The sequence below is a fragment of the Sceloporus occidentalis genome, unplaced genomic scaffold (assembly GCF_023333645.1).
Source record: "Sceloporus occidentalis isolate IW3139 unplaced genomic scaffold, rSceOcc1.0.p SCAF_23, whole genome shotgun sequence".
In the NCBI taxonomy this organism is placed as follows: Eukaryota; Metazoa; Chordata; class Lepidosauria; order Squamata; family Phrynosomatidae; genus Sceloporus; species Sceloporus occidentalis.
In genome coordinates, this window is record NW_028317003.1 from 6,790,827 (window position 1) to 6,805,620 (window position 14,794).

At 39.0% G+C, this 14,794-nt stretch overlaps 1 protein-coding gene across 1 annotated transcript in view; it reads left to right on the plus strand.

Annotated features, from left to right (window-relative positions):
* The window catches only part of LOC149300751 (acidic amino acid decarboxylase GADL1), a 71,392-nt gene that overhangs the window by 27,946 nt on the left and 28,652 nt on the right, over window positions 1-14,794 (plus strand). Inside the window, exon 11 of the mRNA XM_089484719.1 lies at window positions 14,133-14,332. Coding sequence (XP_089340845.1) covers window positions 14,133-14,332 — 200 coding nt within the window. The remainder of the gene's footprint in view (window positions 1-14,132; window positions 14,333-14,794) is intronic.

A 14,794-nucleotide genomic window follows, 5' to 3' on the forward strand; every position in this document is an offset into this window, starting at 1 on the left:
CCCCCCTCTCCTCTCTCATGAGCTTAGTCATCCCATCAGAAGCATCATCCACAGTGCATTGCCAGAGTTTCAGATCCTAACATGTAATGCACTTATAAAATATATTTCTATATATAATTATAGAAATGAGAGAGGGTTTGAGTCTCTGAATCCAAAAGTACTGCTGAAATGAGCTGGCACATTGTTTCCCTGGAGTTGGCATACCCAAACCAAGTATTAACTCCTGGACCTGATTTCTAATTTTTCTCCTACTTTCATAGCAGATTCTGGGAAAGGCTTTGCACCCTGCTAGACTTTTCCCCTTACTGTTCTGATATAGTTATAAAGTGCTATTATGTAATCAAGCAGGCATAAATACTGATATTGCAAGCCAAAAAAGTATTGAAGGCATATACTATATTCTCAATACTTATTGCCTGCTGTTATAACTACTCTCTTAAATAGCCAACGTATCAGTACAAATTGTTATTTTGTGCCAAAAAATGTTTTTACTGTCATGAAAGGCATAAAAGCATCTCTTATTTTAGTTAACAAACAGTGAAAAGAGATGTGTGTCGCTCTGGCACATATGAGTATATAAAGGGCAGATGAAGTGCAATCTACCTAGCATTGGAAAGCTGGCAGCTTACTTTGTGTAAGACATTTGCAATAATTTTCACGTAAATAGGAAACACCTGAGCCACCATAAAATAATCCAAATCATTCTCCTGGCCAAAATGGCCAAACGATCTAGTTTGTGCATTGTACAATCCTCTGTATTGGTTGGTTGTGTAAATGCTGTAATTTTGTGTTTTTTGTGAGTATTTATACACACCTTTATTTGTGTCTGGCTTATCATATTATGATGTGAGTCAGTCAGACACTGAGTAGCTCACTGGCATGGTGTCATTGCCATTTTTAAGCCAGCTGTGTAACTCACATGATATCATCTTTAGCGTAAGGGCAAGTAGTTCACTGGCACAGTGTCACACTAAATCTGTCTGCCTCCTGGCTCTGATGTCAGCCTCAGATTGGCTGGGACAGCTATGATGTCAATATCAGACTGAATATCACTTTTCTCCTTGCATGATGTGGCACAACAGCAGCACATTGACTGCCAATTGGCTCATCGACCTCACTCTGAGTGGCACCGGTTCACTTGTGCTACCTTCAGAGCCATCTCCATCTCATGAATTTGTCAAGAAGCAAAAGATATGAGTTAAACCAGATGGCTCTACTTTGTAAAATAGTTGATGATCTGCCCTGCAGAAATCTCTTATTTAAATTTAGTAACAATAAAAATTGCAATAAAAGCAGCGAGGGTGAATAAATTAAGACTAAACTACAAGAAATGTTTTAAGTTGTGCTTTTCTGTTGTTTGCACGTGTGATGGGTAATAATGGGAATGATAAACACAGAATACAAAAAATAAATGAAATGGCCAGATTAAGATCGGAATCTGGATGTTTTATGAACGAAGGGCATGGTTTGTGCCACAGAGCTAGAATTTAGTTGTTTAGTTGTGGATTTAAATCAAGGCACCTGGGGGATGCTAAGGATTATGAGTTACTGTATAAGTAATAACTGAGCTTTAGGGCTGAACAACACATTCCTTTGCAGTAGTCAAAATCTGAACATGTACCTTTACCCTCTGGCTCAGACCTGACCTCCTCAGGCTGTCCTAAACTATTTGGAGTAACTAGGGACAGTTGGCAAATATGATTGAGTTGTTCACTATTGTTTTCCTTTCATGTTTTTCCTCTGAGTGGAATTCTATGCTGTAAATCAGTTTTATGCCACTATTACATTATTCATTGTCTTGCTTTTTATAAACCTTAATGAACATGTATTGACCCAGATAGAACATGCAAGTTCAGCAAACGTCACTGTGTGATCATTGTCTAATTAGCTTTTTGGTTGTGATTAAGAACTGCAGCACAAAAGATCACGGTGGCTGTGATTTATAACATAATTCTCAAATTTTATTATGTAAGAAGGGCAGAGCTGATTAACTTTCATAAAGTGTAAAAACAAAAACTGTTACAGCGGCATCACCAAGGGAATTACAATGCAAAAATTATCAGAGGATAACATTATCATAATAGAAACCATTGATTAACATTACAGTTTTGAAAAAAGTCGCCCCCCCCTAAACTAACACATGTGAATTGACTGTGAGGTTTCTATAGTGCACAGGGCTCTAAAAAGGATGATGACACTGCACAGAGAGATAAAAGATCTACTTTCCCAAATCCTGCATTGGTACCCTACCTTAGTTATACAACAAACAAACCCATTTATTGTGTTTACAAGTTAAAATAAGCATTTTATATGTATTGGACACATTTTGGACTCCAGAACACTTTACTTCTTGAAAACCAGAGCAAGTATTCTTTTGGAGAAAGAAATTAGATTTCTGTCTTAATAAACTAATACCCTGGCTGCCTCTGCCGAAAGCATTTGCCTCTTACACGTGTTCCTTTAAACGCAACATGGCAATGGCAGCATCCTATCACAACTAACACTGATGTTTTACTAGGATACTTGTGATTGGTTTCTGTGACCTCAGATGGAGTGCTAGAAGTTTACATGCTAACGCTTCCTATTTTCAGTAGAGGCAAATATTGGAGGAGTTCAATGAGACAGAAGAATTCGAATAAACCTAATATACAATTAATGTCCCTTTTGCATGTACTAAAATGTAACTGGAGTAGCTTCTTGATGCCAATATCTGTGTGTGTATTTTTTGAACATTAACTTTCTCTTCCTTATTAAGTTGCTGATTATTATTTACTGGTTCGACAGTCTTTGTTAGAGTGAATGGGGAGAAAAATGGCAAGCAAAAATGACTAGCTACTATATAAGTAATTATAATAAGTTAATTTAGTTATGCTATAAGATAAAAAGCTGTGGGTAGTAATAAAAAAGAGAGGACAATAACATTTTCCGGTGACTAGAAAGGGAAAGTTAAGGGTAGAGAAGAAAGAGGTTGTGTGGCTTGAACGTTCCCAAAAAAAATCCACTGCTTAAGTCGCTATCTGTTTTTCTCTATCGCTGGACTCGGTTTTCATTTGGGAGTTAGTAATTAGACTCTGTACATTACTTAAGCCTAATGTATTTTAGTATAGTATAAAGTCCTCTAAAATGGGTGACATAATCATTCTGATGGTGTGTAAAATGGTGATATCTTTATTATTGAATCACTGACATTATGTATGTTTTGGTGCAATTTAAATCTCAGAAAAAGAGCAAAGTGAAATGCGGTTTTAAATTCCAAACACATAATCTACTCTACGAACCTGTCAATACAGTTGACAACCTTTTTTAAGGTCTATTTGGCCTAAAGCTGTGCTTTGCTTCAGTAATCTCTTCAATTTCCTCAAGATAAACTGTGAACTTCAGCATAGTAACAGAATCATATAGTTTTCTAAGAGATCAAAATCTTACTGTAATGGAACATCTTATTTTTGCAAGACATGCTCCAAGCCAATCTCTTGGTTTTTTAATCCTATAGCAGCATGCGTGCAATAATTATTAGGGCTAAGATTTGCCTTCCGTGATAAAGCAAATGTGTAGCCCAACAACTTACATAACACTTCATCTCATGCAGGGCTTTTTCAATGGCCCTAGGCAAACATTTATGGGATGCACTTTAGTACAAACTGTGTAGACAAAAACCAGCTACACCACCTTTCCCCAAGCATGCCCTTAAGAGCTTACAGTTATATTTCAAGAAGTTTGCTCTCCCCACAATGTTGTTGACCATCTGTGACACCCTGAACAGTTTTGCCATTGCACTTGTTGAAGACAAGCCTGATTTGTGTTTTTAGTATTTAAGGACAGACAACCTTGTGATAAGTGATATAATTTCATTGGTGGTGGATGGTCTACTTGAAGATTATGGCTGTGCTTGGGAGGTTTTCGGGCCTTTTTTCAATCTGGCCAATCAGCACTTGCAAGGGGAAGGGACATGCATCAGATATACACTCACGGGCACTTTATTAGGTACCAGGGGAGGGCTGGCAGCCTAAGGCCTGGGGGGCAAGTCTAGTCAAGTGATCTGTTGCGCCACCGAATCAGCCCACCATCCATGCCCATCTTTCCCTGATTTTCTAACACATATTGATGTGATGTGATTGTACACCAAAAAAGTAATCATACACGGGACGCCTGAAGCAACAATTTATCGCCACTAACCCTTTGTCCTCTGAAGTGACTACAAATTCAGGAGGGAGCGTTTTATCTCTGGATAAGTAAAAATTTAATTTGTTAAATTTATTCCTACAGAAAATAAAGTCCCAGGAAACAGATGCCTAAATACACACACCAGCATGGGTGTAGGTACCCCTAAAAATCTGGGTATAAAATGGGCATTTTCCCCCATCAGATACCTATTTCCTCACTACCCCCTACCCCACTTTCTCCCCATCTCTTTTTTTTGCAAACAAGTACAATAATATATAACTTGAAACACTGGTGAACATAATGTACATTTAATACATTAAATATAGGAAACAACAGCTAACTTTTGTAACAAACATTTTTTTAAATGTTGAAAAATTGGTCCCTAGGCAAGCATCTCCTTGGGTCTCGCTCCACACTCCGTGGCATGCAATCACTTCCTCCGCTCCCGAACCAAAAAAATATATATATGCCACACTAACTGCAGATTAGGGCAAGTTAGTGAAGTCTTCCCTCCTTCTGACCTTGACCGTGACTTTGAGAGATCCTCTCCCCGAAATCATCCCCAGAGTCCTTTAGTCCCCTCATTCACTTAGCCATGCCTCTTTTCTTTCCTCTCTGTAGTTCAGATAGAGATCAAATAAACACATGTAAACAGCACTTGCATGTATTGATCAACTGAATAAGACATACAAACCCTGTACTTGCAGGTATACATAAATAATGTATGGAAAGATAGCAGATACAGATCAACTGAATAACACACAAACCCAGTTTTGCAGGTATAAATCAACTGGAAATCACATGTAAACTCAGAATGACCCCCCTAAATTACAGGCATAGATCACAGGTTGCACACCTCAAAGGCCAACCCTGGCATACACACTGCCCACATAGAACCTGACCAGCATCCAGATTACACAAATAAATTACAGTCCAGAGTGAGCCAACTTTATCCCCGAACAGCCTGCCCTGACACCAGTACAGGCACTGCAACATCGACACACCAAATATACACACCAGCACAGGCTCTGCCACACCGACACCCAAACACACACACACCAGGGCAGGCTCCGACACCCAAACACACACACACCAGGAAAGCTATGCCACACCGACACCCGCATCAGTACGGGTTAATCTACACAAAGTATAAAAAACTCTTTTCACGCTAGTTTTTTGTGTTTTTTTTTGCGCCTAAATCCACAGAAGAACTCTGATGTTTGGAACAACCTACCTGCAGAGTTTCTTTAAAAAAAACAACTGAGTTTAAGTGCACCTAAAATAATTGATGCTGTTTTGAAAGCAATAGGTGGTCACACCAAATAATTAGCAGCGTTTGTTCAAATCTGCCTAAAACCTTTGCACAGTACTTTGTAAATAGTTAGATAGATATAGATATACAAATATCAACACTCACACACTTTTTAAAAATGATAATACTTTATTCATAAAAAGCACTGAATTAGAAGATCAAGGCAACTGAGATTACAACTGAATTGCATGTGAGTTTTTAAAAATGACTCAATTAAATCAGTTGTTTTGTTAGGAATGCAAAAGGCATCCTATAAACATACCAGAAAATGAAACAAACGCTTGTGCATTCTGCTGTGACGGAGATACTGCCATCAATTTCTATCTCAGCGGGCTGGGACCACGTCTGGGACTCTTTTCACATTATAATCATCTGTAAAGACTATTCTACAGTTAGATAGGCAACACAATAAAAAGACTCCTTTATCGCCTTCACTCCAGAAATAAGTCTGCAGTCTTACCAGTCTTTGACAATGAGAGATGCCTTGCATTTGTCAGAGATGTATTGACAAAAAAAAGGCTTTTCAAAGCAAAATTCCGTCTGTAATAATCTCACCTTCATTGTGTGAACATAAAATAGAATTAAAATCAAATAAAAAAATGTTTATTTTTGGCTATGGCAGAGCCGAATAGGATAAGCAACTGTTTGCTATAAAACTGTCTGAATTACAGATCTGAATCCTTGCTTTAATCAGGTATAGTAATAGAGATGAAACACTGAAACAGTATGATGTCTGAGCTGTGGCTCTCAATTGAAGAGGCACATAACACAAAGATTTTTAAGACATTGATGTGAGCAAAAATAGAATTGTTATACTTGTTTATAAAACAGTTATTGTTCAAAGTTTTTAATTTGGTTGTGTGTCTGTCAGACACCACTAGGTGTCTGTGTTCCGTTAAGAGAAGGAGCCAAATATGCAGTACGACCGGAGGAACGGAGAAGCAAAACAGGTAAAGTTCAGACTCACTTTACTAGGTAACAGTCCAGGGTAAGGATCAAGCACAGGTGCAGGTAACGGTACAGGTGCAGGCACAGGTATAGGCGCAGGTAACGGTACAGGTGCAGGCACAGGTATAGGCGCAGGCACAGGTGCCGGTAATGGTACAGGTGCAGGCACAGGTATAGGCACAGGTAACTGTACAGGTGCAGGCACAGGTATTGGCACAGATTCAGGCACAGGTTCAAAATAGGGCAAGGAGCACAGCACTGGGGACGCTATGTAGCACACAGAGCGTCTCAGAATATCTGAGCACTGCTGAGAGGGAGCTTGAGAAATTTATAGGGATCACAGGTGTGACGTATGAGACGACGTTGGAAGCGCCTCCCCTCTAGCAACAGCCTCCTCAGTGGCACCTCCCACCCTCTCCTGCACACAGACGGCAGAAGAAGGAGGTGCGCCGCCCGTCTCTTGGCACCCGACGCCACTCCGTCGTCATCTTCCCCAGCTCCCCGTGTGGACACGGGAGTGAAGAAGCAGCCGTCCCAGACGACGCCGGCACCAGGGATCCGGGAGTAAGCCGGCGCCGACCCTGCGTGCCGGTACGTGCGTGACAGTGTCCTTAAAGGTGCTGCTCTGCTTACCCTGCTGAATATGACACTTTCATAATTTAATGCAGTATTAGATACATCATTCCCAGCATCGTTGAATGCATGTTAAATTTCGTGACAATAATTTCTCAGGAAATGCTTATCAAAAGCAGGGTGTGATAGGTTGTTGCCATGCTATTTAAGTAAGAAGGTTTAATGTAAGGTTTAAGTGTATGTATGATGCATGGATGGTTAGCATGGATGTGTAATGGTGTGTATGTGTGAGCATGGAAGTCTAATTGTGTGTGGGAGCATGAATGTCTAATTTTGTATGTGTGTGAGCGTGGGTGTGTAATTTTGTTTGTGTTTGAGCAGGGATGTGTAATTAAGTCTGTGAGCATGGATGTCTAACTGTGTGTGAGCATGGATGTTTAACTATTTGTGTGTGAGCATGGAAGTCTAATTGTGTGCGTGTGTGCATGGATGTCTATTTGTATGCGTTTGTGTGAGCATGGATGTGTAATTGTGTGTGAATGTATGTGTAAGTGGAGTGAGATGGGGTGTGTGTAGGTGTGTTTGTGAGTAAGAGTGTGTGTAGGTGTTTGCATATGTGTGCCAGAGTGTATCTTGTAAGGGGGGCAAGGGACAAAGAAGGCACAGACAAGTTGTTTGGGGGCAATGATGGCATATCAGCTGTTGAGGGTGGGGCAATTTTCGCATCAGGGCCCTGTGGTTTCTAGTTAAGCCTCTGATGTTGTTATTTAAAGGGGATGTTCCTTAGAATAAATATTTTTCCCCTTGAGCATTAAATACAGTGCCGTACAATATACTGTAGTAATATCTCATTTTGCTCCAAAAATTGTAGTGCTCTTTTGGTGTCTGGAGTAATCTTGTGTGTAGCAGGATCATCCTTAACCCACAACTAACACATACTCTGGTTATTATTCGACAGTTTTTTCTGTTTTTCACTCCGGTCTCTACCTCTAGCAAGGTCCAACAATATAATTAGCAGTACTCTGCTCTAATGTTTCAATATATTCCAATGTAGAAACATTTTTTTTCCAGTTTCTTCTTGTTTTAAACATCATCATAAGAAACCGAAATATAGCTTGATAATTATTTGTTTAAAGGAGAGTGGCTCTGGCACCATTTTTTGAAAAACGATCGATTTGCTTGTCATTTAAGGAACTGCTGTGAGGTGGCCAAAAAAGTAATTTTCTACCTGGATCAACCTGTGCCTTCCACAAGGGGAAAAAATCTTCACTTGTATGAATTTATTATCTTTAGTGAGCCTATTCTTCCGTATAATCGGTACAGGCTTTCTCATTTTCAGGTTGTTAGTCAAAGTGCCACTCAGCGTTTTCAAGGCTGTCTTTTTCAATGCATATCTTGCTGTCTGACCAAGCATAGCTTTTTAAAAAATTGGTGCTTATCATTTCTATTTAAAGAGCAAAACACACACCCTGCTCTATTTATTTCTTAACACGGCAATGCAGAAACTTAGATGTAGCAATGTGATGATTTTGGTCATGTTGACAGTAGACAAGAACAGGCAGTAAATCTCAAAAAATATATATATATATACCGGTATATTTCAATAAAAAAATGTAAGAAATAAGAATATGAAGTTTTCTATTATATTTAGGTTTGTATGACCTTTAGAAAGGTTGCCATTTCAAAACTGCTATTAGAAAAAAAATAAACGGTATTTTCTTCTGAAACACAGAAAAATGCTATTTGACTAACTATTGGAAAAGGACTGAATTGTTTTTCGTCAGACACTATTTAATGTACTTTTTAAATGCTGTCAAGTGTATAGCAGTACAGCACAGAACAGGAAAACTTATAGCATAAAATGTAAGGCATATAAAACAGATGGCATTTCTTTAGGAATTATCACAATTATCTCTCAAGTAAGTTAGGTTTACATTATGTAGAGGAAGATGTTTCTACGTCATCAGAATTGTGTGTGTGTATATATTTAGCTGGGATATCACATTTTAATGTGGGGTGTTGAGCAATGAGTGCTGAGTGCAATGGTGGAAAACTGCAAACCTCCATAGTGTATTAGCGAGTTAGAAGGGAGATCTTTGATCTTCCCAACCAGCCCATGGAACAATGTTGCACTGGGTAGTCTGATTGCCTAATAGGCTACTACCCATTTGACATAGCATTTAAGTTACAGTGCAGTGGACTCAATTAACATTAAAAAATATAAAAAGAACGAAGGAGACCACACCAGGCAACTCTCTCCACTGTTGTGGATGATTTCATAAAATGTGGGCCAAATTTAAACTTTGATGCATAAATAGGAATCCAGGTAATGTTTAGCCCAGGGTTTGGGGGGAGGGGGACATCTAAATGGATAGTATGTAGTTCTGCAAGCAAAACACTCAAAACAGATGGTATAACTCAAATTAACATCCGCACACTAGTGTCATGATCAGTAAGTCTCTGGGAATTGTGAACATTATATTTATACCAATACTCTACATTATACTGGAACAAAAAATCCAAACAGTATCTCATGGGAGACAAACTACTCAGTTTGTCAGACTACCCAGGAGCAATGTAAATCTAGCTAACAACAATCAAGGTATGTAATTATCTCCCAATGAATCACTGGCTTCAGGTATTAAACATATGGTTGCTTTGAGTAAGTCTTGTTGTATTAAACATGGATCACAACATTTTAGGTCTTAGACCAAAACATATGGAGCATCAAACATTATAAATTCTTGAGATACCTACATGTCGGTGAATGTTAAATCTCACAAAAAGTTTCTCAGTAGTATGAAGTATGTGTAATTAAACCACCTGGGACAGTATGCCATTATCGGCATTTTGTTTCCCTTGGAGTGATCTGAGAAGAAGAATGCTCGGTACAAGTTGTGGAATTTCGATTGCATTGCGTTTCAAACATGAGTTCTTACAGTATAACACAAATTTCCGAATTAGATGTTAATTATAATTTAAATATTATGTATCGTAGAGGCTTTCTTGTTTGTCAAAGTTGACTTTTACTTCATAGTCTTGATTAAACCTAGGCTCGATATTTTACATGGAATAGTACCGTATTTGCTCCATTATAAGACGACCCTGATTATAAGACGACCCCCCAAAATCAAAATATTAATTTAGGGGAAAAAAGAAAAAGCCTGAATATAAGACTACCCTATAGGAAAAAAAGTTTTACTAGTAAAAATGAATTCATGTAAACTAATTTTCATATTTAATAAAAGCTATGATTGAGAAAAATATATTTTTTATTTCCTTTTATTTGCCAACCTGCCCCCCCAGTTATGCACATCTGCCCCCAGGCTTGCCACTCTGCCCCCAGAAATGCCTTATACCCCCCCTATTTGCCACTCTGCCCCATGATGTGCCTTTTAACCCTCTATATGCCACTCTGCCTCCAGAAATGTCTTATACCTTCCTATATGCCACTGTGCCCCATGATATGCCTTTTAACCCCCTATATGCCCCTCTGCCCATGATATGCCTTTTAACCCCCTATATGCTAGAGTGGCATATAGGGGGTTAAAAGGCATATCATGGGGCTGAGGGGCATATAGGGGGTTAAAATGCATTTCTGGAGGTATATTTATATATAACTGCTAACAGCAATCCTATCAAGCCAAGGCAGCCAGTACATGCTGGAACCTGGGGATGATAGTAGTGTGATTACAGCCTCCCTATGCCATGCTACCACCACCACCCCCCTTACACATCCATGCTATCACACACACACTCATTCACAAACATTTAAATACTCATTCATTCCATTAATCACACATACTTCACACATTAATCACAAAAACCCTCCCCTTACCTGAACTGCAGATCTCCCACTCGCAGACTTCTGCAGGGGCCCGGCTGTGCGAGCAACTTCTCTGGCCCCGCCCCCAGAGGAAGGAGGGGGGGAGGTAGAGTTATGCGAGGACTGTGCTAGCTTCCTGTTCTCCTGCTGCTAGTGGCACAGACGCTGCTCGCGACCAAAGCACGGTAAGCAGCACGGCCCCAGCAGAATGAGGTCTGATTAGAAGATGACCTTGATTATAAGACGAGGGGTATTTTTCAGAGCACTTGCTCTGGAAAAAACCTCGTCTTATAATCGAGCAAATACGGTAAATAATTTCTCCTCGTGAAGGCGGACCCGAAGAAAGAGCCTATACGCAGATGAAAACCTAAAGGGCCCAGTATTAAAAGTTTTTAAAAGTGGATATCATATTATATCTTTCAAGCTATGCAGGGCCCTTTTTACATTTTAATTCTGTAAAATTCTAATTATCAACTATACATCACATTAGAGGTATATAACCAATCATTATGTTCTAAATTTGATAATTTATCAAATGTAGTAGCCACGGAAAAAGAAGAGGGTTCATCTACAGAATGAACAGTTCATGGCAGAGACGTCTGAATTTATTGGGAGAGTCTCAATAACTTCAAATATGGTTTTGGATAGCTAGTGAACTAATAATGTACTAATAGACAGTATAGCATTAGGCAGATGACATATGTTTTCACAGAGCAAGCTTTGAATTTTGGCCAGTTAGCAGGACCAGGTAACCAGTTATTAACCCTTACAACATTAAAACACCACCATGGACAGCTCGATCAAGACAGGGAATGGTTCATGCAAAGTAAATATGGCCATTAGGTATATAAAATAATGAAACAGGCCAAAAGGTGTGGTGATAAAAGGCTACAGTGTATGGAACACTAACAATTTATTTCAAGATAAACTGTAACATGTTGGCTTAAACTTGCTAACTGATGTGATCTTGATGACGGGCTGGGGTCCCTAAGGCTACTAACATAGGCAGTGGTGGACACACTACTCGCAACCCACCAGGAATCCAGCTCACAGTGTGAACAGCATTTAACTACTAGTGCGGGTGCCACCCAAACTGGCTGTACTTATGACAGCTAAGCCCTCTGCACTCAAACCAGCAGGAACACCCACTGACGTCAGCGGGAACACCTGTGACATCATAGTAACATAGTAACATAGTAACATAGTTCATAAGGTTGAAAAAAGACCAAAGTCCATCAAGTTCAACCTATATACATATTGTGTCCCTACTGTGTTGATCCAGAGGAAGGCAAAAAACCCTTATGAAGCAGATGCCAATTGCCCCATACCAGGGGGAAAATTCCTTCCCGACTCCAAATATGGCAATCAGAATAAATCCCTGGATCAACGTTCTGTCCCTATTAATCTAATATCCATAACTTGTAATATTATTGCTTTCAAGAAACACGTCCAGGCTCCTTTTGAACTCTTTTATTGAGTTTACCATTACCACTTCCTCTGGCAGAGAGTTCCATAATCTCACCGCTCTTACTGTAAAGAACCCCCGTCTGTGCTGGTGCAGAAACCTTCTTTCCTCCAACCGTAGAGGATGTCCCCTTGTTATAGATACAGTCCTGGGTATAAATAGGTCCTGGGAGTGATCTCTGTACTGTCCCCTTATATATTTATACATAGTTATTAAGTCCCCCCTAAGCCGTCTTTTTTCCAAACTAAATAACCCCAATTCTGATAATCTTTCTGGGTACTGTAGTCCTCCCATTCCCCTTATTACTCTGGTTGCCCGTCTTTGAACCCTCTCCAGCTCCACTATATCTTTCTTGTACACTGGTGCCCAGTACTGTACACAGTATTCCATGTGTGGTCTGACTAGTGACTTGTACAGGGGTAGAATTATTTCCTTGTCGTGGGCATCTATGCCCCTTTTGATGCACCCCATGATTTTATTTGCCTTAGCAGCAGCTGCCTGACACTGGTCGCTACAGGTAAATTTACTGTTAACTAAAACTCAGCTGGACTGACCGCGATGTGAGCAGGACCACCAACTGACATCAGTGAGACTTTCTGTCCACATCCTACAAAGGAAGAGGTCCAGGTAGCCAGAGCCATAATGTTCCTATGTATGCCTATTGCACTAAAACTCGCTACCTATATTCAATGATATCACATGCACCATCATGTAGCCCTGAATGTGTTGTTGTTATAGACATAATCATTGGCTGATTTCCAAAACAACTAGAACTAACTAAATCGAAATTATAATGAAATAATGAAAGGACAAGGCACATAAGATTGTAGAAAAAGTACTTGGATATGGAGCTGGTTAAAAGATTGTGGTTGTAAATGGCAAATTTTCCAAGTGGAGTGCCTCAGGGTTCTGTCCCTGGGCCAGTTCTTTTTAATTTATTAATCAATGACTTGGAAGAAGGTCCTGGAAGTAATGTCTCAATTTTTGCAGATGACACAAAATTATATAATGTAATAAAGTCTCAGCAAGATGTCATTTCTCTGCATTTAGACAGAATGGGAAAATGGCAGTTGATTGGCAGATGTGTTTTAATATAGATAAATGTAAAATGATGCACTTGAGTAAGAAAAAAAAAATGCAAATTATACCCTTAATGGCTTTGTGTTGGGTAAATCTCCTATTTAAAAGGATTTGAGTGTTCTTACTGACAATACAGCTATGCACAATCTCAGGCAGCCTAGTCTAAGGCAAGCAAGATTCTGGCATATATTAAAAGGCTAATGGGTTTAAGGTATCAGAACATAATTTTCCCTCTTTATAAGTCATTGGTAAGATCTCCTGGATCAACTGAACAGATGGGTTTGTGGAATGGTGGAACTTGATGGACTATATGTCTTTTTTTCAACCTAATTAACTATGTAACTATGATAATATAAAGGCATAGGATGAGTGTTCTGGCTTCTTATAGTCCTCATTAGTGAGTTTTATTTAGTATGTAACAAGGCACAATGAGGAAGCAGCTCATGCATTGATTACCCTTCACTCTTAGATTCACTGCCTTGTTTAAATTAACAAATCATGTAGAGTTCCATTAACTTTACCACACTTTTTAGTTTGTGACCTATTTTCCACTTACTGGCGAGTGAACATTATTTCTATTTATTTTTCGCTTTGAAGAAGTGGGTAAAAGGATTTTTTTTATGATCGGATAAACTTTACTAATAAAAGTTTGATTTACCAAAGCACATATAATAATAATGTAATCTTTTTTAAACACAAACATCAATGACTTAACTGTCAGTATAATTATGCTCTAAATGTATCTACTTAAACATATTTTGCAGGGTCTGCTTAAAAAATGCCATTCAGCAGAAGCTTCCTATCTCTTCCAGCAAGATAAATTCTATGATGTGAGATATGACACAGGGGACAAATCTGTTCAGTGCAGTAGGCGAGCGGATGCGTTCAAGTTCTGGATGATGTGGAAAGCATTAGGGACCATGGGACTTGAAGAGAGGGTAAACCGTGCACTTGCATTATCAAGGTAAGGAATTTCAACACAAGGCATCTAATGTATTTAACTAATTGGTTCCACGTTGATTGTGCTAGAAACATAGTCAATTAAAAAAATTATGGAGTAAAATATAATTCACTTTATTAATTAAAAACATCGAGGATATTCATGCATGTGCAGAAGAATGTCAAGCTGCTCCTATTGGTGAGGTTATATTCCTTGTAAATACTTTGTAATAGTATTTTATACCATTTATTTTGAATTAATATTCAAGCATACAGCTTAGTGTTTATAGACGCGAACAGCTGTCAGGGAGAGAGGCCAATGTTTCGAGGTTTGCGAGGTTAGTGTGGCAGCACCAACTTTGTATGATTAGCTATAATACTGTCAGTAAAAATGTACATGAAAATTAATTAGCCAAGGATACAACAATACATGCCTTAATGATTCTTTATTTTTGCAAGGGTCCACAGCGCAACTTGATAAAGAGAT